Raw genomic sequence first — 26942 nt, 5'->3', positions numbered from 1 at the left:
TTTCCTTTGGAATTCCGACTCTGGAGATAACCCGAAACAACGTCTGCACCACACTTTTGGCCGTAATATTTCACAGGGGCACTGCTTCTAGGTACCGAGTTGCCTAATCCACTAGGAATAACAAAAAACAATACCCACGGGAACTGCGGTCTAATGGCCCGATGAGGTCCATACCGAGTCTTTCGAAGGGACCTTGACTAGGGGGAGGGGCCTCAACGGCGCTCTTGATGTAGCGACAGGGTTGACTAACTAGCACTCAGGACAAACAGCGCACCATTTACGCACATCTGCCCAAATGCCCGGCCAATAGAAGTGGGCCATTATCCGCTGTAGTGTTTTCTCGTGACCGAGGTGACCAGCCATTGAGTTATGGTGAGCTGCCTGGAAGAGCATTTCCCGGCGGCCCTTCAGCACCAACAACTGAGTTATCGCCTCTTCTGTCTGAGTGTCACAGCTCATATATAACCTGTCCCTAATCACCGAAAAATACGGGTGAGGGAGCACGGCGTCTGGGTGTGACCCCATCGATTTTAACTACCCCCTCAAAGGCCCTGCAGAGGGTGGCCTCTTGCGGCTACTTCAGCGGGAAATCGTTGATTGGGAAGGTTAAAGAGACCAGGGGAGACCTTTCTTGGGATCTCGCCGCCCCAGCACCTGTCGCGCTCGGCGACGACCCCTCAGCGTCACTGTGTGCCACGCAAGACCTTGAAGGCACTCCCCCAGCCTCTCTCACTAACGTGTCAAACCCTGGCCAATCTGTGCCAAAAATCAGAGAGTGCCGCAGACGGGAAAAGTATCCTGTGCTTTTTTCCCTTGTGACGAATTTCGAGCCGGACCATCGAATACGTGTGAATATCCACATCCCCAGACGTCTGCGTCTGCCCAGCTCCCTGATTTCCCGCAGCAGCATCGCCCTGGGAGCTGAGGGGGGACAGAGAGGGGACAGCACGGGAAGGGGAGAGAGCATCCCACGGCACCACAGAACCTGGCCAATCCTGCGTAGGTCCTGGGGTCGGACATAGCGCCCCCCCAGACATTGTCTTCTGGAGCACCGCGACCGGTTGGAGACCCAGCAATCCCACGTGGGTCCTGGGGACAGATGCGGGTCTGGACCTCTGGCCGGCTCCCAGTTAGTGGCAGCAGGCTGTCACAGCTTGCACCAGGGAGCTCACTTTGGCAAGGATGTGCCCCAGCTGGTAGCGGAGGTACTCCCGCGCTTCCTCCAGTTCAGCGAGTCATTTCTGCAGCCCGCAGATCGACTCCGAGACGCCTTTTACCCTGCACCCTGCCCCTCCCAGGTCTCTGCTCAGGCGCCACTTGTGGGGGTTTCTTTCCACAGGGAAGAGTTAAGGGAAGGAGGAGTCTTTCTGACCGTGATGCGCTGGCGAGAGTTTTATTGTCCATTGTGATATGTGGCACGCAGGCCCCAATTTTATATATATATATAAATCTGAAGTCTTTTAATAATGGAGGTTAATAATCGTCCACATTCCAACTAACAGACTTAATGGGTGTCATTGAAGTTAGTTAGGGGGTAATGGCACAGTGCATCCAAGGCAATAGCTATACTACCGTTCCCATGCTTTCCCATAGATAAGTCTGGGATTTCCTCTTTTACAGTCCTTTTTACTGTCCTAGTATTGCAGGAAGTTTGTAGGGATACATATCTACACAAACAAATGACAAGTAGACAAAGATAAACATAGATCATTGCAGGATTAGACATACATATAATGAGAGACAATAGAGTGAGAGTGATGGGAGAAGTGGGGAGACAGGGATTAGGGAGGTGAGATGATGAGATACGTAGGGAGGGGGGATAAGGAGGGTGAGATGATGAGAGTGAGCAATATGATATTTTAAATCCTGACATAGATAGCATGCTAATTTCTACATCTCACATTATATAAATACCAGAATTACAAGAATAGATGCATAATGATCAAAATAACCAGGGTGTGGTGGAGAAGCCTTGGAATAACAGACCATCTATATATAGTTTATCAACAACCATAAATACGCGTTTACCCTTCTGCCGGTTCTCCTTCAGCACCTTCCACCGGTCGTTGATCTCCTGGGGGAATAGGTTGTTCATACCAAGCGTGGTTATTTTCAGTTTTCGTCCTTTGCTTTTAACCAGCTCCTTGTGCTTGGAAAGTGTTCAAACTTGGCAATGCTGGAGCGGGGACGGTTCCCCATGCGTTGTCCCAATGAGTGAACCTGGTGGAAGGTGATCCGCTTCGCGGTGTCCGTGGGGAGTTTCAGGGTGGTGCTGAGAAAGTGGGTGTTGTTATCTTTCCCAGAAAAGATGAGCTTGTCCCGCATACTTCCGGACTGTATATTCAGGATAGTCGCTTTCATTATTTTTTTTTGCTTTGCGGAGGTTTTTAGATCTGCGTTGTCTTTTTGCATCTCGCTAACTGTGCAGTGCAGGAAATAAAGGCTGGCTTTGATCTCTGTAATGTCTCTGAGAAGTTGACCAAGCATGTCCAGCTTCTTGTTAATCTCATCCAGAGTTCAACCTTTAAATCGTATGTGTTTTATACATACACCTGGATTCATTGTTGTCTAGGCAGCGTAACACGCGAATAAGAAAGGTGATGTCACTTCTGTAAACAAGACGTTGAGCCCTTGGAAAATTTGGGTGTGATTATCTCAGAAACACAGTTTTCCGGGCCCTCGTCATTAACAAGCCATAGCTTGTGGAGGATGAAGAGTTGTTTTACTCATTCTGCGGCAACCTGCCCCAGGTCTCTGGGGAGACTAACATGGAGGTGGAGGGGAGCAGGAGGTGAAGAGGAGCTCCAGAGCTCCAGGTGTACATCACACTTCAGAACATGGAGGGGGGCTAGCCCCCAGGCATAGATGGGCTTCCTACAGAGTTTTTTCAATCTTCTTGGGAGGAACTAAACAAATATATTTTCGTTGTTTTTAATTAAGTTTTAATATAATGGTTTTGCCTCCGAGCTGCAGGGGGGTGGTTTTAACCCTTTTATCAAAAAATGGCAACCTCCAAGACATAAAGAACCAGTATCTCTGCTCTGGATGGACTACAAGCTCCTGTCCAAGGTTCTGGCAAACAGACTTAGGAAGGTAATGACAGAGGTCATTCATCAGGACTAGATGTACTGCATGCCTGGTAGGTCCATCATAGACAATATTTCACTTATTCAGGACATTTTGGATGTCTCTAGTTCATTGGGTTTAGCAACTCGCATTGAGAGTGTATTGAAGATCAATGGAGGTCTGAGTCAGCCTTTTAATGTGCACAGGGGGATCCGGGACAGACAGGGTAGCCTGTCTGTAGCCGACTCCAGGTCTAATTATCTGGTATGTTGTACCCACTCTCCATTGAACACATGTTACAAAAGATCCAAAATGCTTAAGAAGGGCTGCTTTTACCAGATTTTAGCGTGAAATATGTTTTTTCAGCCTATGCTGACGATATCATTGTCCTTACAAACAAAAAAGAGGACATTGTAAAACTGGTAAAAATAGTAAAAGATTTTGGAACCATTTCAGCAGCAAAGGTTAACTGGGAGAAAAGTAATGCGTTAGTTGTTGGGAGCTGCCCCACTGGACTTCCTAAACTACCAGGAGGTCTCAGTTGAAGTAGGACTGGTTTTAAATATTTAGGAGTTTACCTTGGAAACCAACAGACAATGAAGAGACACTGGGAAGGAGTGACAGAAAAAGTCGAGGGGAGATTGGCCAAGTGAAATACTGAGGATGTCTTGTAGAGGAAGGGTTTTAATCAGCCTGGGGCCTCTGTACTGTAGCACAGGGTAGCCTGTCTGGAGCCGCCTGCAGGTCTGATTAGAAAGATTCTAATGGTTAATTTTTTTTGGGACAAACTCCACCGGGTACCACAGAGTGTCTTGTTTTTACCCAAAGAGGAAGGAGGACAGGGGCTGATCCACTTTAACAGCAGAATTGCAACCTTTCGGCTGCAATTCATTCAGCGCTACATCTCTGCTACTAGTGATGTAGTTGTGGAGGCAGCTATCAAGCATCATTTTAAGAAGGATAGGAGGGCTTGGGCTGGATTTTTATCTGTTCTTAACAGATTTTAGGTCCTTTAAAATAGGCATTTTGCCTCCTTTTCATTGGAGGCTTTTGAAAACATGGTCTCTTTTTAAATGGAAAAGGTTGGAACCTGCATCTTGCCTGCACTGGTTACTGGAGGAGCCTCTGATCCATGGAGCCAGGTTTGACGTGTAGTATAACCACACACCAGGAATTTCCCAGAGACTGGTTTCCACCGGGAACATCACGCTACGCCACATAACGGATGCAGCAGGCCCAGCACCCAGGGAGCAGCTCATCTGCTAAACCTCCGATCCACATGACACAGAAGAGACATTCTAAACAGGGGGATTAAAAGACTTTCAGACTACGGCAATGGAACTTCCCAACACAGAAAAGAAGTGGACTTGTACATGGTGAAAGGCAAAATACTGTACAAACACTGTCAAAGTCTTGAACAAAAACAATTGAACCAGAAGGGCGGGACACAGTGTCGAGACTCTTTCGTCAATGTTTTTAACCCAACTGTCCCAAAACAGTGTCCTTTCTGTGAAGCAACGGAAAAAAATTTTCACTGTTACATTGAATGTCAGAGAATAAAATGTTTATTTGTCATGCTAAAATAACTCTTTGTTGCATTGAGTGAAAATGGTCCAATGTTGCTTTTATTTTTAGTGCAGGTTACAAAAAAACTGCTACTAAATGGAAACAGCTGAATTTCTTGCAGGGGATAGCAAAGCTGTCAAACTATAAGTGTAAAAAGACGATGGTGGAGAGCAGATCTAACCCGGAAGTAGCCGTCCTCTTTGTAGCTCTAGTGAGGGCCTGGGTCTGGGTGGACTTTAGGTTCCACAAACTGATGAATAGCCTGGATGAGTTCACACAACAGTGGTGCTTTTCCCATGTCATCTGTTCTATAGTGGAGGTAAATCTTTTCTTTAGCCCCATTTTTATGTAACACTTGTAATCATGTGCTCTATGTGTATGTGTTTGCTGTTTTCTTTTGTTGCTGTTCTCTATTTATTTTATTTTTATTTTTTATTTTTTTTTGAATATTTTCAATTTACTTTTTTGTTTCTTTATGTTGGATGTTGAATTGTCTTTTTTAAATGCATATGGTTGGAGATATCCTTTGAAAATATGTAAATAAATGTTTTTTAAATATCAAAAATCTCTCTCTCTCTCTCTCTTTCTTTCTCTCTCTCTCTCGTGCTCTCTCTCTCTCTCTCTCTCAGGAGCAGGAGGGTGGTCTCCTCTGAGCTCTGACAGGTACCAGTGGTTGGAGGTGGACCTTGGGGGTCGGACCCAAATCACCGCTGTGGCTACGCAGGGTCGCTACGGCAGCTCTGATTGGCTGAGCTCCTACCTGCTGATGTTCAGTGACACGGGTCACAACTGGAAACAGTACCGGCAGGAGGACAGTATCGAGGTGAGCTGCTGTGCTTTACTACATGCTTTAATACCTTAGTAGACCTAATTAGCGAGTGATCGTAAACTTATTACAGAATAATTGATCATAAACAACGGAGACTGCATGTTCAGGGTCCGTGCCGATATGTTAGCCAAGAGCAAATATCTTCTTCTTCGAGCATTCCTTACTACTCTTTGGTTTGCATGTCATGGTGTGTTGCATGGGCTTTACCTGTGTAAACCAACACAAACAGGCATACTCATGTATTTTAGCAACAATTGGCATTCATCAAAGGACTGTGATTTGTGAAGGCTCTTTTCTCAAGAACAAAAGTTATGGGTTGTGGGTAGTGGGTAGTGGAGGGGAAGAAATGCACAAATAGAAATATTGCTGGGAAAAATACGTGATTGAGTTTCGTTCTTTAAACAACTCCTCAGCGGTAGAGTTGGACTTTTTCTTATAACATAATCAGTGTGGTAAAGATAGTTTTACAAGAAGGTGGAGTAGTGTCCTATATAGTCTGATTTAATTGGGAATAGACAGTAGTTAATACATTTACTGCTGCCATTAAAATATGTTACATTCAGTCATTACAAAATCTGTTTTACAAGTGTTGCATACGAGTTTGCAACCCTGTTTTTGGCATGTTGAGCCTGCTGAAGGGAAATCTCTCATTAAGTCTGGATAATGGATGGACATGCTGACTGGACAGAACTGCTGCCAAGCAGTTTAGTCTCCATCGAAGAAGTCAGAGCAGGATGGAAAAGCAGTCAGGCGTCAGGAAAACTTGTGGTATTGTCTGCCTGTGTTTCATTTTACACTAAATCCAGCAGAAAAAACTCTGATGTGTGGACTGGGAACAGGTTCCCAGCTGTGACACTTTAATAGCTGTAACTGTGGGCCGCCCCGCCCTACTGTGACTTATTTGTCTACATTTCACTCTCAAATATCTCTTTACTCACTCAAGGTGGTGTTGTGGGTGTTTGTGCTGAGACATTAGCACAGTGTAGAGCAGAATGGCAGGGAAGTCGGGACATTAATTAGCTGACATTTAGCCTCGATTATGGTTAATAAAATTACTGAAACATCCTTACATCCTGCTTTGTGTATTTCTAGCGGCATAAGTGTCCTTTGCCTCTCAATGGAGGATTGGCTGCCCTTCTCACTAGAATACACTTAATGTCAGCATGTCCTAGAGATACACTGGTGCTCTGTATTTATTGGCTAGAGCTACCATCATTCTAAAGGACTCTAGTTGCTGTAGAACCAGTCAATTGGACTGTATAGACCTACAATGACTGGAAGAGCCTTGCTGCTACGCCTCCTACATTTACAACATGTTTTTAACCTACCACAATGTTGAGATTAGGAGCGTAAAGATTTGGAGGGCTCATTTTGTTTCGGTTTGCTTAGATGGCAGAACATAATGACAACATCACTCTAAGTGACGTAAGACCAGGGATTTGTTGGTGACCAGCGATTTGTCCGTATATTTAGAAACAGTGTGACTGAAAAAAATACTTGGTGATAAACAAACACTACACTCAACAAAAATACCTTTCCTGCAGTGGTGGTCACCTAGTCGTCAGTTTACAGCTGTTTCTCACAGTTTGTAAACCTGTTTAACCACAAACCCTGTTAGTCCAAAGCCTGTTTCAAAGGGTAAGTAAGGCTTCATCATGTTCCTCCAGCTTAGTGTGTGGAAGGAAGTGTTTGTAGCCTCTCCTCTCCAAGGCAGGTCTGCCTCTCTTTGTCTCTCTCTGGGGAAGTCTAATATTTTCATTTTTGTGGTATACTGTTAGTGGTCTAACTAGTTTTGGTGCAATACGGTGTGCCGGGGCTTGGCGTGGTGTCAGGCCAGGTAAAGCTGCACTGGAATGGCCTATCAATCAGTGGATTGGAGCAAATCACGCTCCCACATTTGGTTGTGTACAGGACAGCAGCATTAGGGTAGAGGACATTCTTAAAAGAGTAGGAGAGCAGGTAGGGTTTGAAAATTTAAGTCATGGTGCAAGAATGAACAAGGCGGTGGTAGTGTTTCTTAGTGTTTCTTATGCCAGTATGGAGCGCGTGTGCTGTTTAATTGATGGCGATTTCGGACATACAAGATTGGCATGTCCATGTTCTAAGCAGATGGGAAAGAGGCCTAGTCAGACCAGGATCAGAGCATCCCTATAAATAGTGGCAAGAGACCTACTCAGGCGTAGCAGTTTTGCCTCCGTGTTATGTTTTCAGGGCCCCCCAACACAGAGACACAGAAAGCACACCACTTTTATTGTAACAAGTGGACAAGGTGAAGCAAGATTACAAGATTACTCTAACATGCAACAGTTATACAGCCACACGGCTCCTGGGCCCAATTAACCTTGACCAAGACAGGTGTGGCTGCTTAAACCATACCACCCCCACACCACAACAGGATGCTCAAAATGCTATCGTGGCGGAGGGGCACGCAGAGCCAGAGGGGTGTGCAGTGACAGGTGGGGATGAGATCACACAGACAGGTGTAAAAGGGACAGGTGAAATTAAAAGGCCAGATGAGCAGGTTGGTTGCGAGGTAAACTGTGTTGAAAAAGAGAAGCATGAGGCATTAACTGATTAAAAAAAAAAAAAGAGGTGAGGGTGAAACTCTTGTGGTGATTACAGAGGCAGAGGATGAATGGGAGGAAGCTGTGGGGATGAGGAGGAGGGCCGGTAGAAGTGAGAATAGTGGTAAGAACTGATCCCTTCACACCAGTGGAGGGGGGCGGGGTCAGTTGAGCAAATGAATTATTTTCTATCAGAGTGCTCTGGGGTATCAGAACTATAAGCTAGTCAAGACGATGCTGAGATTTATTGGATGGTTGGATTATTTTCTTGCTAAAAGAAACATATTGATGTTCGAGAATTCTCCAGATACACAAAATATTTTAAGATCAGTGAGAAATTTATCAGAGGCACAAAAGGCTGGTCGCTGTAGGTTGGTTGCCACCAGGTACGGGAGGTGTGGACAAACTCCGACAACCCCCCCAGCAACCCTGCAAGGGTAAAGAGCTGGTCCACTGTTCCACCTCCAGGACGGAATCCGCATTGCTCCTCATTAATCTGAGGTTCGACAATCGGCCGGAGCCTCCTTTCCAGCACTCTGGAGTAAACTTTCCTCGGGAGGCTGAGTAGTGTGATACCCCAATAATTGGAGCACACCCTCCAGTCCCCCTTTTTAAAAATGGGATCCACCACCCCGGTCTGCCATTCCACAGGTACTGTACTCGACATCCCGCTACACTGAAGAGGCGTGTCAACCAAGACAGCCCAACAATGTCCAGAGAATTTTATTTTGTTTATTTTGACCGCTGAGTGGAATGTCCCAATAGGAACAGTTCCCTATCTAGTTTTGAGTGGGCAATGTTTAGGCCACCTTTTCTAGGCCCCTACCCAGCTGGGGTGGGCAGTGTGGCTCCTAAATAGGGGTGCTCAGTCACAAAGTGGTCTGCCGAGAGCAGCTGCCACCCAAGCCCAGCCGCTGGTGAATAGTCTTGTGCCCTGTGATTCGCCTGGGGTCGCAAGACACCCAGTTAACTTGTGACCATGAGAAGGCCCAGCAGGAGTCTTGGTGAGGGAGAGGTTGTTTACTGGCAGGAGAAGGCATACATTCAGGGTGGTTGCCCTGTTTATATAGGACCTAATACCTTGTATTTTCTCTTTTTAAAGACCAGATATTACATTTAAGACTGCAGTATCTTGGGAAAAAAACTGACTTGACTTGGGACTTGGGACCTTAACTAAGGACTTGACTTGACTTAATTTGACTTAACTTACTTGCCCAAGGAAAAATGACTTGGGACTTACTTGTGACTTGGATAACAGGGACTTGGTCACATGTCGGGTAAAAAGGTGTCACACCTGAGATAAAACACGTTAAAATGTTAGACTGACACAATTTCCTTTAATTTCTAAATGTGTCAAGACAGAGTAAAAAGGAGAGAGGGAGAGAGAGCTCATTAACAGTATTTAGGATACTGTATTTAGGATACCCCCCAACCACACACACACACACACACACACACACACACACACACACACACACACACACACACACACACACACACACACACACACACACAGTTGTTCACTGCCTATAAAGTTGCCTTTAAGGATCAAGCAGAAAATTATTACACAGAAATCTGTGAACCGTGATGGGAACCACGTCGCCAACGACCCAATCTTCATTTGCTTCATTTTCCAATCGGCCGAGGAACCAATCACCTGAATCGAGGTTCGCATTCTGCATATGTACAAGTGTTCAAAGCTAATAGCTGTTATCCTCGAGAAATACAGAATGGCTTATGTGAGAATATACAGGAGACCGTGCGGTTAAAGAATGGGGACTCAAATGGACGTTATGCTGACGGACAGACATAAAGATGAGCATGTAGACGGAGAAAAACGGACAGGCAGAGTGTATATTCACCCAGTCTTTTTCAGGGATATGCAGACAGGCAGACAGCTTGCTAACACTCTATCCTCTTGCAGTCTTTCCCTGGTAACAGTAATGCAGACAGCGTGGTCCAGTACAAACTGCAGCACCCAGTAATCGCTCGCTTCCTCCGTCTGGTTCCACTGGACTGGAATTCCAGCGGGAGGATCGGACTCAGACTGGAGACGTTCGGCTGTCCTTACAGTAAGCACGCGTAAAAGCAAAAAACAGTGGCTTACAAGACGAACACTTTGTTTTTCCCGAACACCACACCAACAAAAATATCCTGGAGATTATCTGACAAATGTATTCTCTTGTTTAACCTCACAAATCCTATGCATCAAATTAAAAAACAAGATTTAATGGAATGAACTTCTTTCTATCACAGACATGTATTGTGTTTGTAAGTCATTCATTATTTATTTATTTATTTCAATTTCTCAGAATTGTTCTTTTCGGAAATTATTGGGTCCAAACTCAACAGATTTCAGACATTTTAACATTAGTCGGTCATTGTCAGTAGTCAGTGACAGCTGCGTCTTTTAAAATCTTAAATCAGCAACATTTCTGCCAACATCTAATTTACCAAAATAAAGATGGCTAAATGCTGCCCTTTGCCCTGAGAATGATCTCCCCAATCTATCGTCGCTGCTTTTACTTGCGCAAGTATTTCTTAATGAAATTATTCTCTGTGACCCTGTGCTTCTCAGCCATCTTAGGTTGAAGTTAAATAATTTATTGTTAGAGAGCATGAGGAAGGAGGGGGAAAGTCTGAGTTTGTTTACATCAATTTCATTCATTTCAGTCCTTTACTTAAATTTGACTTAATGTAGCTTAATGTATTTTGGTAATCCGTGCCTTTCTTGTTGTGACAATTTAACCATAATCCTTTCTGTGTCTGTTTCTTTTAGACTCTGATGTGGTGAGTTTGGATGGCACCAGCAGCTTGTTGTACAGGTGGAATCTCCGACCGAGGGAGATGGCCAGAGAGGCCCTTTCCCTCAAGTTCAAAACCATGAGGAATTCCGGGATACTGCTTCATGCAGAGGGATACGAGGAACGAAGCCTGAGTCTGGAGTTAGCCCGAGGAAAACTACGACTGCTTATCAGACAAGGTACCATAGAGGTCACGGCCGCTCCTGCGGTACATGCCCGAATGCGTGCCTCTATTTCCCACAGTAGAAAAGGCACTCTCAAGCACAGTGCATGTTCATCCTTCAATTAACAAGGGCAAAATGTTTATTTTAAATTGGTTTTAATTTGAATGTACATACATTTTATGATCAATCAGAATCGAGCAGTAGTAAACTACTAAAAAGGGACAAATTAAAATTCATGGACAGTTACTGACTGTGGCCTGCTGTGGCAAGGATGTGGGTTATGGAATGCTGTGCAGTGGCAGCTCGAGTCAGGCCTTCAGCTCCAGGCTGGGTGAACGAGTAATGAGTGAGTGAGTCGCAACCCGAGTTGCTGACTTGAAGCTACAGACGTTTGTCACTCACTCACTCACTCAGACTCGGAGTCCTTGACTTCAGCACTGGGCAGGCTGGGGGAGCGAGTGATTGGTGCAGGCCGAGTCAGACCAATTAGCTCAGAGCAGTGGGCCGGGTCTGGGCTAGAACAGCGATTAGAGTGAGCACTGAGTTGAAACAAGCACCAAAGTTTATTTTCTCACAGTGTTAGGTTTTTACAATAATTAAGTTGATACATTTCCACAAATACAGTTTATATAAGAGCTGCACAGTAGTGTGAGTGACACGTTGTCTAGCTAGTAGCAGGTAGGAGGAGCGAGTCAGTGTATGAATTAGTGGAGACGAGGACTCGTCGCTACCGAGTCAGTAAAAAGAGTCATTCGTTTTGAATGATTGGTTCAAATTCCCACATCACTACTAGCCCCAACCTACAACTGTGAAGCAGATGGGGCATTTACTTTCTCCAAACTTAGTCAGACTGTCTCCAACAGTCAACTCCTGGATTTCTTTCTAGTTCCTAGATTGTCTCCTAGAGTGACCCCTAGCTCCTTACATGATGAAACGTCAAGCACTCCTAGCATTTACACACATGATCAGTTAATTTTCACTACATGTTCAGTTCACTACACATTCTCAAATAGACCCTTTCTATTTGTATATTGACTGTCTCAAGGTAATTGAGTCTGTGTGAAAACTTGGCTGATCATAAATTTGTGGCACCTTGATCTAGTTGATGTCTGAATTTGTATTTGTTAGAACTTCAAGAAGAAAAAGTCTGTGCACCTTCACTGAGAAAGCAGAGATTGTGCACGACACACATTGAATGTGGTCTCTCTGATGTCCTGTGTTCTCTCTTTTTGTCCATGTACACGCCTCAGCAAAATATAATTCCACTTAACCTCATTGAATCTGCAAGTAATTCTTCCAAATCAAACAGACTTTGGCTGCTCTTTCCCTCTCTAGTTCCAGCAGTGATGCATGGAGCTTGGTCACTACAACATGTGTTAGGGCTGGACCTGCAGAGTAAAATCTTATACATGGCACAGAGCAGAGCGCTATAAACAGGGTTAAACCAAAGCAATGGTGTCATCTTTCCTGACTCAGGTTTATTTATTTGTTGTTTATTTTTTTTATTATTAATTATTAATTTGAAAACCTCTTTGAGCTTTAATTTTTTTTTTTTTTTTACTTTCTTAAAGCAGCACTATGTTGCTTTTGGTATTTGCAATTGAGTGCAATTGCACTTTTACACACTGTTGTAAAACACGGTCTGGTGTCCGTTAAGACTTTATTTGAAACTTATCGGTCACATTTCAATAACAGTCAATTTTACAAATGCAAATATAATGTACACCTAGGTTACAGCATCCCTTGCACGGATGCCGCTACTTCCTGCGCTCTCACTCCCTGTGGGGAGGGATGGGCCCCCTGCTACCGGCGCGACTCTCCCAGAGTAGTACCCGTACCCGTGGCTCAATAACAGTGAGGGCCGGCACATGCCGGCTGAGGTGAGGTGGGATCCCGGCACTATGTGTAACGGGGGCAAGCACTGCCTCGTCGCGCCTGCGCCGTCAGGGCGGTGGAGTGGCTATGTTTTGTATGGGCATTATTTGACATTTTGATCTGCAAGTTTATAATTTATTGTTTTTTTGTATATATTTTACCAGGCAAAAAAATGCCGTCTAACGGAAACACTGAGCCAAACATGAAGCAAGTGACCTAGTGCTATAATGCGTGTAATGTTTTTCTGCGGTTTTGAACCCGAACACAAAAGTTAATACTATAGTGCAAGAACAGGGGTTTAACATTACATATTACAAGTCAGTGTTCTATCAAAAAGATTTTGAAGCTGTCAACGGGACCCATGCAAAACTCACTTTTTAATGCTTGTGCACATACATTTGGAGCGCTTTTGAGCGCAAGATGACAGTGTATGCCAGAGATGTACAGCAAGGTACGCTCTCTCACTTCCCCTCCCCGAGAGTGTTGAAAGAAGAACATAATCACACATCACAAATCACAAATTGTGAGTATTTACAGCGTGTGATCATCGTAATGAAAAACTTCATTTGGGGGAAGATTCAGCGAGTTCAGAAAGGAAAAAAACACATTATCCTTCCCTGTCACACCTCTGGACATCTACCCATCGCTGCTGAACATGTTCGCATTCACAGGAATAAATCAACCGATCTTGCAATTGAATTTGCCGACATAGCTGATAAAGACTTATGGGTGTCCAAGTTCAAAAGCCTGACAGCTGATCTCGAAGATGTCGCCCGTCAGAAGGTCATTCTTGCTTAAGAGCAAGCAACGCAACAAACTGGAGTCCTGTCCAGCTTTGGATCAACATACATATGCGAGCAGGTTTTCTCAAACATGAACTACATAAAATTTAAATATCGCTCAAGCCTCACAGATAACAGCCTGCAGTCCTGCGTGAAGATCAAAGTCACATCTGACAAGCCTGATATAGAGAAGATCTGCAGTGATGTTCAGAAACAGAAATCAGATTAAACAGGTGAGAACACTATCATTTAATGACTATTATTTTGCAAAACATATTTATTTTAGACACTGAGCTGATGTAGTTGTGTCTTATGTTCAGGCCTGATGGTTGATTACCATATGTGGCTGAGGAAAATAACAAAAGAGGATAACAGCACACTGAAACAGACTTTAGTCATAATTAAATACAAACTGGCCTATTTTTTATGTTCACTCCTTTTAAGCTATTAGGCTGCAGCGATATGTTTTATTTTTTCCAAAGTGGGTTAATTTTAATTTTATTAATTTTTCACAAATATGGGGAGGACTCAAACTTATTTCAAAGTAGGCCTACACATGCCAGTGTATTTTCTCCTCTTCATAAGACTTTGGTTCCTTTGGCGATAAAATGTCAACAGTTTTCTTTTTTGTCGTTCTATAATTTCATAAATGCAACAAGTTTTTGTATATAAATAGTATAAATATATATATATATGTATATATCACTTTATAAGATGTGTTATGAAATATGTTTTGTGGCTCCAGACAAATTTTATTTGGTGGAAGAGGGGGCAAAATGGCTCTTTTGATAGTAAAGGTTGCCGACCCCTGGTATAGAGGTATGTTTGAACAGCTAGAATGCATATCCTGAGTGGTATTTTCAGCAAAAAACTTCAAAAACATGTTTTGGGGACCTCAGAGACCTTAAATAACTTGTGAAAAAAAAGAGCATAATAGGCCCACTTTAAGGTAAAAAAAAATGTGGAGATCGCCGAGCAAAGCCCCAGATCGGAGGAAAATCCAGCGCGATCCCATGAGGGATTGTGTGTGGTATGAACTGCTCACGACACCATCCGACTGCTTGCCGAGCGCTCACCAATGGCTCGGAGACGCCGACGAGATATCAAGCACGTTTAATATCTGGTTGTGTTGTGTTCGACTTGGGAGTGACGCAACGAGCTACAGTCAATGAGAGCAGACACAGGGTGACAGGGGGGAGTCGAGACGGAGAGATGGGAGTGCACGGAGCAGCAGCCAGAAACCCACAACATTTTACTTTTATTCTCTAGGTTTTTAATATATTTCTTATTTAAATTCTGCTTTTTTTCATTTTATTTAAGTGATCAAGAATCCAATATAAAATGTTTAATCCTGTCCTGCGCATGGTGTGCAAAGCGTAATTTCCGGAGTCACTTCTCACGTGTGTTTTCTTGACAAAAGGTAGTTTGGACACCCGACAGACTCGTCAGGGATTCCTCCTGGTGAAAGACCTTGTAATGTGTGACCCCCTCTCACCGCTCAGTCATGTAGTGTGAAATCAAAATGACCTCCCAAAATGATTCCCCAGAACAGTACAGCGATCTGACGACTTTGAAAGTCGTGAAGTGTGTCCATGGCATAAGGAGATATGTTCAAAAACAACTCACTGTCACAGTCTTCTTAAATATTTATACAAGTGTAGCTCAGTTGTCCTTTTAAATGCCTGGTATTCATCTCTCCATCTCTCTCTCTCTGTCTCTCTCTGGATCTCTCCATCAAACTAGAACTTTACACTTCACAGACTATGTAATTCAGGGTCCAGTCAGCTGTGCCAAACACAGGAACACACAGGGTCCAGAACCACAGCAGATACACTTTCTCTTTTGGGGGCTGAAACATTCTGCAGCTGCAGTGTCCTGGATAGTTTGGATTTTGAATGTGATATTTTAGTTTGAATTAATATCATTTTTTGTTCATTGTCAGAACCTGGCAATACATCTTCTTGAATGATAAATGTTACAGAAATGAGAGACAACAGTTTCAACGCTTAAAATGTTATCTTAATGCTTCTACACACGCACCACAAATGAATATTGTTAACATTTTCTAATTACAAAATTCAGGTTCAAATAAAGTGTGAACCTGAAACCAAGCTACTTAATCTAAGTAGCTTGGTCTTTATGATTCTTTAGGATTGACCATTTCAAATGTTTTATGCTGTAAAACTGAGTGAGTGCTCTGTCTCCTCTCAAATAACACCGTCCATGGCAAACACATTGCCAAGAAGAGAGAGACTGTGTGAGAGAGAGAGAGAGAGCAAAGGGGAAAGAGGGAGAGAGAGAGAACCCTATGGATTGCTCTTATCGATTCCATCTTCTTAATCCTGGTCATCCCAACTGAGAAATGTTTTCCTCATGACAAAAATTCCTCGCCTATTTTTCTCGCTCTCTTTCTGAGTTGGGGTTTCCCAAATAAATCCCAAAGAAATAGTCCCGTGGGTTCAGAGACAAGGATCTTACTCTTGTATTGATTGCTTTTTCTTTCCCCTTTTCTCTACACGCTATGCAAAGTTGTAATGAAATAACTAATACATAATAAATAAGAGGAAATGACTCTATTCCCCTGCATTATGTCCATTCCTCCTCCCTCCGAAAGGTATTCTCTCATTCCCTCCAAGATGTACACACAGTATATCGTAAATTTTGCTGTGTACAAAAGCCAGACATTTTGAACCTGCATTGTAACCACGGGTGTGATGAGCCGCATTAACATTGAATCGCATTTTTAGTCTTCAAAAGTGAAACTTTGAAAATTGGATTTTGATTCTGCCATCTTTTAACAATATTTATTATTATTATTATTATTATTATAAAAAATAAATAATAATTCCACAACTGAACAAAAGCAAAAATAGTACTAATATACTCTCCCGCTGCATTGCAGGTAGCGATGCGTCCTCGCAGCATCTTGGGACCTTGGGCAGCCTGCTGGATGACCAGCACTGGCACCATGTAGCAGTGGAGAAGCTCAACACTCATCTTAACTTCACTGTTGATAAAAACACTCTGCAGCTCCGCCTTCCAGCACAGCATGGCCACTGGAGCTTTGAGCAGGTGGGCAGGAACACACACACACACACACACACACACACACACACACACACACACACACACACACACACACACACGCACACACACACACACACACACACACGCACACATACACACAATACATAAAATGGTATATGTGTGTGCGTGTACTTGTGTTATTTCCTGCTTCCAGCTGAGTGTGGGAACAGCCCTGATCAACAGCTCTCAGAGGTCGGCCATGTCAAACAGAAACTTCCAGGGCTGCCTTGAAAACCTGTTGTACAAAGACCTCAACCTGATAGAACTGATTAAACAGAGCAGCCGTCAAGTCGCTGTAATGGTAGGTCACTATCACAGTGTATAGTCTAGTAGCAATAGGTCGGTCAACCTAATATGTTGCAGTGATATCAGCGACTTCAGCTCACACAGACTCTCTACAACTCTTTTGTGTTTTCTCTCCTTCATTTCATCTCTCTTCCTTATTTCTCTCCCTCTTCCAGGGAAATGTCACTTTCTCCTGTGCAGTGCCAGTTTTGGTGGCCTTGACCTTTTTCAGCCCCCAGAGCTTCCTCCAGCTGCCGGGGGTGATGGGGGGCAGAACAGTGGGGCTCCAGTTCACGACTTGGAACAAGGTGGGGCTGCTGTTGACCTTTGACCTCCTCCAGCAAGGAGGCAGGGCCTGGCTGTATCTCAATGAGGCTCGACTCTGCTTCCAGATCCACAAGGACGGCAATGCGCTGCTGGAGCTCAGCACAGGTCCGTGGCACATCCAGTGCTCCCGCTGTCTTTATTATACTTGAGAGTACTTGAGCAATTTTTGGAAAGTTTTGCCTTGTTAAAGTAAACAAATGTCTGGCAAAACTTTCTGAGTGTGAAACAAGCTGTGTGTTGAGTAATTGAGGTTATGGCCGATGTCGACTCAAAAAGATAGCACATCCCCAAACAAGTTATTACTCAGTGGATGGGTTCGCTATTTTTCAAGCCAGGCCCTATTAAAATGTTGGTTCCCATCATTTACATCTGTTCACAGCAATATTAAGAAACGTATCACTGTGCTGGAGCTTGACGGTTGCGAACATTGGAATGGAATTTGAATTTTTTCAAACAATTAACATAAAAACTTAAGAAAGTCAAAGTAGTAGTAGTAAAAGCATTCAGATGTATAAATGTGTATTAATGTCTATATGTTTGTCTGTGTGTGTGTGTGTGTGTGTGTGTGTGTGTGTGTGTGTGTGTGTGTGTGTGTGTGTGTGTGTGTGTGTGTGTGTGTGTGTGTGTGTGAGCACCCAGGTTCCAGTCTAAATGATGGCCAGTGGCATACTGTGGAACTGAGCTCTAGCGGCGGGCGTCTCACCATCACTGTGGACAAAGGGGAAGGTGCCACCGTGCAAGCTAGCCCACCATTTTCTGTCACCACAGGAAGTCGCCTCTTCTTTGGTGGCAAGTGTGGAACACGTGCATCATCTGATTGAATACAAATCGTTTCGGTAGTATTGTTGCAGTTTAGAAAACTGTGGTTTGAATTATTTTTAGTAGTTTCCTGTGGGGTCCTTCTTAAATCTGTCTTTTCCCATTAACCGACTGCTGTCATGTCCTCGCCTTTCTAGGTTGTCCTTCTGGGGACAATGGTCAAGGGTGTAGAAACCCTTTCCACGTTTTCCAGGGGTGCATGCGGCTCCTGACTTTGGACGACCAACCCGTTGACCCAATTATGGTTCAGCAAAGGCTGCTGGGAAACTACAGCCACTTGCTGATCGACACGTGCAGCATTATGGACAGGTATGTTTGTGAGTATGCTGAGTCTTAAGCCTACCCTTTCTGTTAAGCCAAGCCAAGTCAATATTATCTATATACTGTAGCTATATAGCTTTATAACCTTTTTTTTAAACCTAGGCTGTCAGCAGGGCTGGCACACAACACAGTTTATTTGTACTGTATGCCATTGCATCTAAGGCAATAATTAATCTGCAAATGTAGTTAAATTTGCAACCTGCGATGCCACTCCATTATTTATAATCAAGAACTGCTTGAATTAACCCTGTCCTATGGATGACCAGTGGGATGACAAGAGCACAGCTCTTTGTTATAGATGACTGCCACCAATCCCCCTCTTTGGAGAACAATCTTAACATGTTTTGATCTAATAACCGTAAATTATCCGTCATTCTCCAAGAGAGGGAGAATCACCACGGGTGAGACAGATAAACATAGAGACAAACAACAACATGTGCTTGGAAAAATATGAACATAGAAAAATCAGACGACAGCATGTATTTGGCAAAACATGATTAATTAAGTAGATGAAAATTGGAAAAGCAATTACGGCTCGTGGCCTCTTCCTGTGATAGCTATGGCAGTAAGGAGAGAGTGTGTGTGTGTGTGTGTGTGATGTGCCCACTGGTGAATACATGGGACTTGTCCCAATTAGTTATGGTATCTGAGGTCAGAACTACAACATAGCTCCTCCAAGCAGCGGTATAGACACCCCGTGACCTCAGTAAAAGCTCCGAGCCGCAGCCACAGGAGACCCCCAGACTCACAGAGAAGCCCGCAGAGAAACACCCACGAGGTGCAAAAACCAGTCCCGGAGAGCACAACATGACTCTGCACCCCTGAAGCGCACACATACAGCCCATCTCTAGTGCAGCTATAAGATGCACCCGCAAGCGCAGAACTGAGCCCGACGCCGACAGACCGACACCCATGCCCACCAACCACCTGCACAAGATGACTCACATGGCCACAAACCCCGAGCGCTCACCCACGTATACGATTGCGCATGGCGCAGGGCACCCAAACATCAATCTCCCTGGGGCGAACAGAGTGCCACAATCGTCCACAGACAGCCAGAAATTAGGCCCCTGGGCCTATTGTATGGTGTATATACTGAGCTTGACTTCCGGCACTGGGAGAGATAGGCGAAGCACAAACAGCTCCACACAGGGGTACAGAAGGCCGGGCAGTGGAATATAACATAATTTAATGGCAACTCCCAGCCTTGAGCCCTCACAGGCGAAGGAAAAAAACAGTGGAAAGGTGGAGATTGATTAATGCAACCAATCAATTTTTTAATTAGTCTAAATTGCGTGAAGACCAAATGGATGCTCTTCACGAGAGTAAGAAAAATTGGCTGCAGTAGCCGCTAGTTGAGCTCGTTATATCAAGCTTTAATAGAGAGAGTCCCTTATTATAAATAGTGGAGCATTTGGATTGACCAATAGCTTACCTTTAGTAGACATGCTGATGTGTTGTTTCTATTGCATCTTGAGTTTCAATGTCTCTGTAAGGCTGACGTGCTGATGTAAAGCCTGACAGCTCCGCAATTAACTCACAATGGCATATACAGTATTTTGCACAGCACATCATAACTGCCAAGAGTGCAATCACTAGAGTTTGGCATGAAATATGAAGCTCTTGTAGAGCAGGAGCTTATAATCAAAGCGCAAATCTCAAAATCTCAAAATCGAATTTACCCTTTGTCAGTTTATTTGTCAGTTTAATACCCATCTGGACTTTCGCACTCATCCACCAGCACAATGGAGGTTTTTGAAACCACATCAACCATCTTGAAATAGATCCATCACAGTTAGTAGGGAGGACAGAGGATGAATTGATTATTGTTCTAGTTGCTTTGACAGAAGAACACTGATCAGAAGAACAAAATCAGTGATCTAACTATTGCTATCAAATTTCAGTATGTGTGTCGGTAGGAAAGAATGAGGGCTTAAAACTCGTACTTATTTGGTGCATCGCAGGTCTCTAGAAAACTATTTTTACATTTGTTAACAGTGTGTAAAACAGATAAAATGTAAAACTCAAAGGTTTTTTCTTTTTAAATTTGTGTTTGATCAAATTCCTTAAGTTGTAATATTAGGGGAAAAAATGGGTGACCATACTGACCATACGAGTGAAAGAGAGAGAGTGAAAGTAGAGAGACTTGTGCAGAGGTGAACCAATGGATGATTTAGAGAAGCGTAATAATTTATCTTATCTTATCTTATCTTCATGAGACAATTCTCTCCATGCACATACACACATTCCACAATCAACCAACCAATGGGAGTGAATCTGCCCTAGTGGTTTTAATTAAATCCTCTTCCGGATTCTACATCCATCAGTTTCTCATCCGGCGAATAAGGATAATTATAATTCGGTGAAAGGTTTCCAGAAAACTGATTAATTACAATGAGAACAAATTCTGACTGGTTGGCCACAGTGACAAGATTGGGCTGCTCTACTGGATGCCACATTCTATTTGCTTTGACATTTACACCACCAGGAGTAGGGAATTGAACGTCCATGAAAAGTGAATGCAACTCCTAAACCACCTAAGCCATCCTGGTGATGAGGAAGCTGGGTTTAGAAGCATTATCCGCATTACCTTATAAGTATGTCTTTCTTATAGAAGTCATGTAGTATTTTCTCAGTAAAGATTTTGTGTGTGGACCCTGAGGCGTACGGGTAAGATTGTGGCTGACCCCTTCCACCCTGGACACAAACTCTTTGAAACAGTTCCCTCGGGCAGGAGGCTGCGGTCCAACAAGGACAAAACCTTTCGCCACAAGAACAGCAGATTGAGAAAGGCCTTGAATGAGTATGTCACTGCGCTTGAGTATGTCAAGGCATTACATTAACGCACATTCCTCATTCTCTGGACTTTATCCGTGAACATTGCGCATTCGGTTACACTTTATACTGAGCATTTGCACACTTCCTGCACAAACTGTACAGCTTTATAAAAAAAACCAAAAAATCCTTAGCTTTCATATGCTTATATATTTCACCAATATTTGACTTATTGTTTTACGTTTATGTTTCATGTATGCACCGAACACCAAGACAAATTCCTTGTTCGTGTAAACTTACTTGGCAATAAAGACTATTCTGATTCTGATTGTGATTCTGGTTCTGAGAATGACAGCCCTCAACTCATTTTCTGAAAAAGGAGACCTCACCATCGGTCAACAGTTTTGTTCAGAGAGATGGGATGTTAAAGATTTTCTGTTCTCCATCAATAACATTACGAAAATCAAATGAATAACAAAAGTCTAATGAAATGACATGACTCATATTCTAGCTATTTACGTTTCCTTTGCTATTCGCTACAATTAATGTGAACATTAATTGTAATGTTTTTTCCCTGTCTCTCTCTCTCTCTCTCTCTCTATATATATATATCTCTGTCTCTCTCTCTCTCTCTCTCTCATTCTCTCTCTCTCTCCCAGATGCTACCCCAGCCACTGTGAACATGGAGGCAGGTGTAGTCAGTCGTGGAAAACGTTCCACTGTAACTGTTCCAACAGCGGCTACAGCGGAGCCACCTGCCACAGCTGTAAGACAACACACGCACACACACAGACACACACACACAGACACACACACACACACACACACACACACACACACACACACACACACACACAGACACACACACACACACACACACTAAAAATATTATTATTATAACATTATTATGCAGGTGCTAATACCTTTTCTTTTCTCTTTATAAAGACCAGATACTGCAGGAAAGACTTGTATCTCGGGGAAAAAAAGCGACTTGACGCGGGACTTGACTAACTAAGGACTCGACTTGACTTGACTTGCTCAAGAAAAATGACTTGGGACTTGCTTGAGACTTGGACCAACTGACTTGAGACTTTCTTGTGACTTGGATAAGAGGGAGTTGGTCACATGTCACACACACACACACACACACACACACACACACACACACACACACACACACACACACACACACACACACACACACACACACACACCGTAAGACATTTATTTATTATTTATAAACATTGAGAATGAAGGTTCCATCATCCTGAATAAAACTCAGCACAATGCTGATGACCGAAATATCAAAGTCCTATATCGATCGGCTGCCCTCGTGTCAAATCTTGTTTCTCCTGGTTTTCCATGGGGCCAGTTTAGCCACTCCTAACAGGAAGGCATTAGCTTCTTCCTGGCCTTGTATGTGGCACCTGAAAGCAAAGGCTATGAAAATATAAACCCTTCCTCAAATTGTAAAAGCTACCTTTCTAGCTGTGAAAGTACCCCATCTAATGTCATTATTCTCAACATTTGTTCCATCGAGTCCCACCTTCTGCTATTTATGAGGAGCTGAGACAAGGCCTACCAAAACCCTATTTGTTCTCCACATATAACCTAACTTTCTTTTCTAAAGATGATCTGGGAAGCATGCCATGATTTATGAATCGATTTTTGAGGGACACAAGGCCTCCTCTCAGCCCTGTTAACTTTGGTTGATACCCACTGCTCTAATGATCCACAGGGGGTGTTCTGTATTCTGGCAAAAGGTGGAGAATGTCCCATGTTCCATGTGCAAGTGTCACCGGTGGCAGCCATCAATTTGCTGGAGTGTCCCAAAATGCTCAGTCCACCTTGATGCCATCACGCCTTCCCCCAAACCCCCTCTATCACGCCACCCCTTCTTTCACAGCAGGAAACCCCTCAGAATGGGGAAGACACATTCAAGTTCATCATACGGTGCATTTCTGTCCAGCACAGTGTTCAGTCTTTTTTTTTTTTAACCCGTGTAATCAACACAGAGTATTTGTATGCCATTGCATCTAGGGCAGAGTAAGTCTGCAAGTGGAGTTCAGCTTCTCAACCTGCCATGCAATTCTTTATTAATACTTAAATCGTCAACAACTGTTGCAATAACTCTGTCCTGTTGTCCACAGGACAGAGTTGACCTGTAGGATGACAAGAGCACAGTTTTACCACAACTATTTTACCATGTTTGGGTCTATGAAGAACTAATCACTACTCCAAGACTGGAGGATCACCATGGGTGAGACAATTAAACATAGAACAACATGTACTTGGAAAAAGATAAACATAGAAATGAACAACATGTACACAGAAAAACAAACATCAGACGACAACATGTATCAAAAAAAAAAGTAAGGTTGGTTTGGTGCATGGCCTCTCCCTGTCATAGTTATGGCAGTAAATGAGGAAGAAAAGGAGAGGGATGTAACCAGGGGGGCGTTGAGGGGTGATCAAAGCAGGTGCTGGTGGTGTGTGTCTGTGATTAGACGGCCTGTATGTGTGTTTGTGTGTATGTGTGTGTGGTCCTGTACCGGTGAGTGTACAGGACTTGTCCCAATTGGTTCTAGAGTATAAAGTCGGTATTAAATCATAACGACTCCAAACAGCGAAATAGGCCCCGAAGCCACCCCTGAGTCCTGAGCACCCTGCTCTGCAGCCACAGAAGAACCACCAGCCCCCAGAGAAGCCCGCAGCCCATGGAGCAACCCCCATCCCCGGCCCACATACAACCTACAAGTCGCAGGCACAAGTCGCAGCCACAGTGCTCAGTGTGTGCTGTTGTTAAGGATAATGGTCAAGATGAATAACCAGGGCGCTTGGTCAGGGCAGATGAGCGAGGCAGCTCCGGAGGGCAACCATGGGGCCGGGTCCGGGAGCCGGGCTGCTCGTGGGGATGAGCAAGGCACCTTTGGAGAGGCGGCCGATGACTCGGAGGCAGGGACGGCTGGACCTCGGGTGAGACAGCCCATGACTTAGAGGCAGGGACGGGCTGGACCTCGGGTGAGGCGGCTGACGACTTGGAGACAGGGACAGACTGGACCTCGGTTGAGGCAGCCGATGACTCGGAGACAGGGAGGGGCTAGACCTCAGGTAAGGCAGCTGACGACTCGAAGGCAGGGGCTGGCTGGCCCTCGGGTGAAGCAGCCGACGACTCGGAGGCAGGGACGGGCTGGACCTCGGGTGACGCGGCTGAAGACTCGGAAGCAGGGACGGGCTGGACCTCGGGTGAGGCGGCCGATGACTCGGAGACAGGGACGGGCTAGACCTCAGGTAAGGCAGCTGACGACTCGAAGGCAGGGGCTGGCTGGACCTCGGTTGAGGCAGCCGACGACTCGGAGGCAGGGACGGGCTGGACCTCGGGTGAGGCGGCCGACGACTCGGAGGCAGGGACGGGCTGGACCTCAGGTGAGGTGGCTGATGACTCGGAGGCAGGGACGGGCTGGACCTCGGGTGAGGCGGCCGACAACTCGGAGGCAGGGACGGGCTGGATCTCGGGTGAGGCGGCCAACGACTCGGAAGCAGGGACAAGCTGGCCCTCGGGTGAGGTGGCCGACGACTCGGAAGCAGGGATGGGCTGGCCCTTGGGTGAGGCGGCCGACGACTCGGAGGCAGGGACGGGCTGGATCTCGGGTGAGGCGGCCGACAACTCGGAGGCAGGGACGGGCTGGCCCTCGGGTGAGGTGGCCGACGACTCGGAAGCAGGGACGGGCTGGCCCTTGGGTGAGGCGGCCGACGACTCGGAGGCAGGGACGGGCTGGATCTCGGGTGAGGCGGCCGACGACTTGGAGGCAGGGAGGGGCAGGACACACCCAGCCACACACCCAGGGAGACTTGCAGGAACAAAGACGTTAAAGACATGCGAGGACACATTCAGGGACACATGCAGAGACACATGCAACCAACCGACACCGACAGAGTGAATGGGAGCAGGTTACATACAAAAGGAGTGACGAGGAAGGTGGAAACCGGTGATGGTGATGACCGGTGATGACTTTGGGCAGGTGTGCAGTGACAGGGATGTAACGTGACACAAGACACAGACAAAGGGAGCCAGAGAGGGACAGAGGGACCTAGAGACAGAGGGAGCCAGAGAGGGACAGAGGGACATAGAGGCAGACAGGGAATCAAGGCAGGAGAGGATCGTGACAGCTGTTGGCAATTGCAGTTAAAATTGCTAGGGGTGCTGGGCGAGCCCCGCAGACCATGGTCTGGTGGAGTGTTGTTCGGAGTAAGATTTGTGTATGAGTGTATGTGTGCTAAGCTAAAATGAATGGAATTTAAACTTTGGGACGGAGAAGAAGCACGTCGGGCCAGGAGCATGACAGGCAGGATCACAGCCCCCAGCCACATCCCCACCCACATAGCTCGCACCCCACCCATCCTCCTAACCGCCTGCCTATTGTGTGGTGTATGTGCTGAGTATAAGTTTTTGCACTGGGAGAGATCAATGTTCAGTCTTCAACATTTTCAGGGATACAGGCAGGAATGCACACACCTCCACCAGAATACCCAGTAATCCAAATTTATTGGGTATTCTGGTGGACTTTTGCAATCTCGCTATTCTGTGTCTCTAGCAGATGGCCCATTTTCACTATGCCAGGCTCAGGCAAGGTGCTGTCTGTCCCTGAGCTGGGTGGCCATCTCCAGTATGGGTATTTCATGTTTTTTTCTGCGTTTTCCCTGCTTTAAAACATAGTTTCCATAGTCAGCACCATACCATTTTGACAAATAACTGATCTTGGCAAATAACGGTCTTCTTTAAATGGTAATAGGATAAAAAAGGATGTCTGATTATCCAAACTTTGGTTTGGATTAGCCTGTGATTGAGTAGACAGCACATTCTGCCCCTTTGCGACTGAGCAATCAAAGAATTTGGTCAGGTCTATTGAGTGAGTCAGCTATCTATATGTAGCTAGACATATTGATCTCTATATATCTACATATAGAAAAATCAACCTCAAAAATCCACCTTTTTTTTGATTGGTCAGTAAATTAACTTTCTGTCTTCATTATTGACTCAAGCTAATTGCCTGGTGTTGGTGAGAAACATTGTGATTTATTTTTGAATGTTTTTATAATTTTTTTCATTAATAACCGTTCAATAATAACATAATAATGATAATAACATCTAATAACAAACCATACCCCCATTTTCCAGTGTAAAGCCCCACCAGTGCTGGTTATGTGGCTTAAAGCTTTGCTCGATTTCGTTTGAAGTGGGGAAAAAAAGAATGTCCACTCTGGACATGGATTGGCTTTAATCACTTGAATTGCAGAGAGGGAGGGAGAGCAAGAGAGAGAGAGAGAGAGAGAGAGAGAGAGAGAGAGGTGACAGAGGAATGAAAGGGTAAAGGGACATTCAGGTACTGTACCTGTACCTATATATATTTTTAGCCACTGAATCTGTTACTGGACAGGTTGCCACCCAACAGGATGTTGGCATCACTTAGGATGACACATGCACGCGCACACACGCGCACACACACACACACACACACACACACACACATACTGCTGTTGTATGGAGATGTACTCCTCTGTTCTGTGTCCTTCATGATAATGTTCTTCTCCCTTCACATTCTCTATTCCACTGTTTTCAGATTGCTCTCAATCATAAACAAGATCAATATGGATGCCTATATATATATATATATATA

General features: G+C 44.7%; 1 protein-coding gene across 1 annotated transcript in view; it reads left to right on the top strand.

The window, feature by feature from the left end:
• LOC307238296 (contactin-associated protein-like 4) overlaps positions 1–26942 on the top strand; it is a gene marked incomplete at both ends in the record, with an annotated part of 114322 nt that overhangs the window by 39608 nt on the left and 47772 nt on the right. Inside the window, 9 exons of the mRNA XM_080011229.1 lie at positions 5262–5455; positions 9950–10097; positions 10805–11008; positions 16553–16722; positions 16892–17038; positions 17199–17454; positions 17989–18144; positions 18306–18477; positions 21924–22030. Coding sequence (XP_079867355.1) covers positions 5262–5455; positions 9950–10097; positions 10805–11008; positions 16553–16722; positions 16892–17038; positions 17199–17454; positions 17989–18144; positions 18306–18477; positions 21924–22030 — 1554 coding nt within the window. The remainder of the gene's footprint in view (positions 1–5261; positions 5456–9949; positions 10098–10804; positions 11009–16552; positions 16723–16891; positions 17039–17198; positions 17455–17988; positions 18145–18305; positions 18478–21923; positions 22031–26942) is intronic.

This window comes from Zeus faber (genome assembly GCF_960531495.2).
Source record: "Zeus faber genome assembly, chromosome: 12".
Lineage (NCBI taxonomy): Eukaryota > Metazoa > Chordata > Actinopteri > Zeiformes > Zeidae > Zeus > Zeus faber.
The sequence above is the reverse complement of the archived record's forward strand: the minus strand, read 5'-3'. Positions and strand labels throughout refer to the sequence as shown.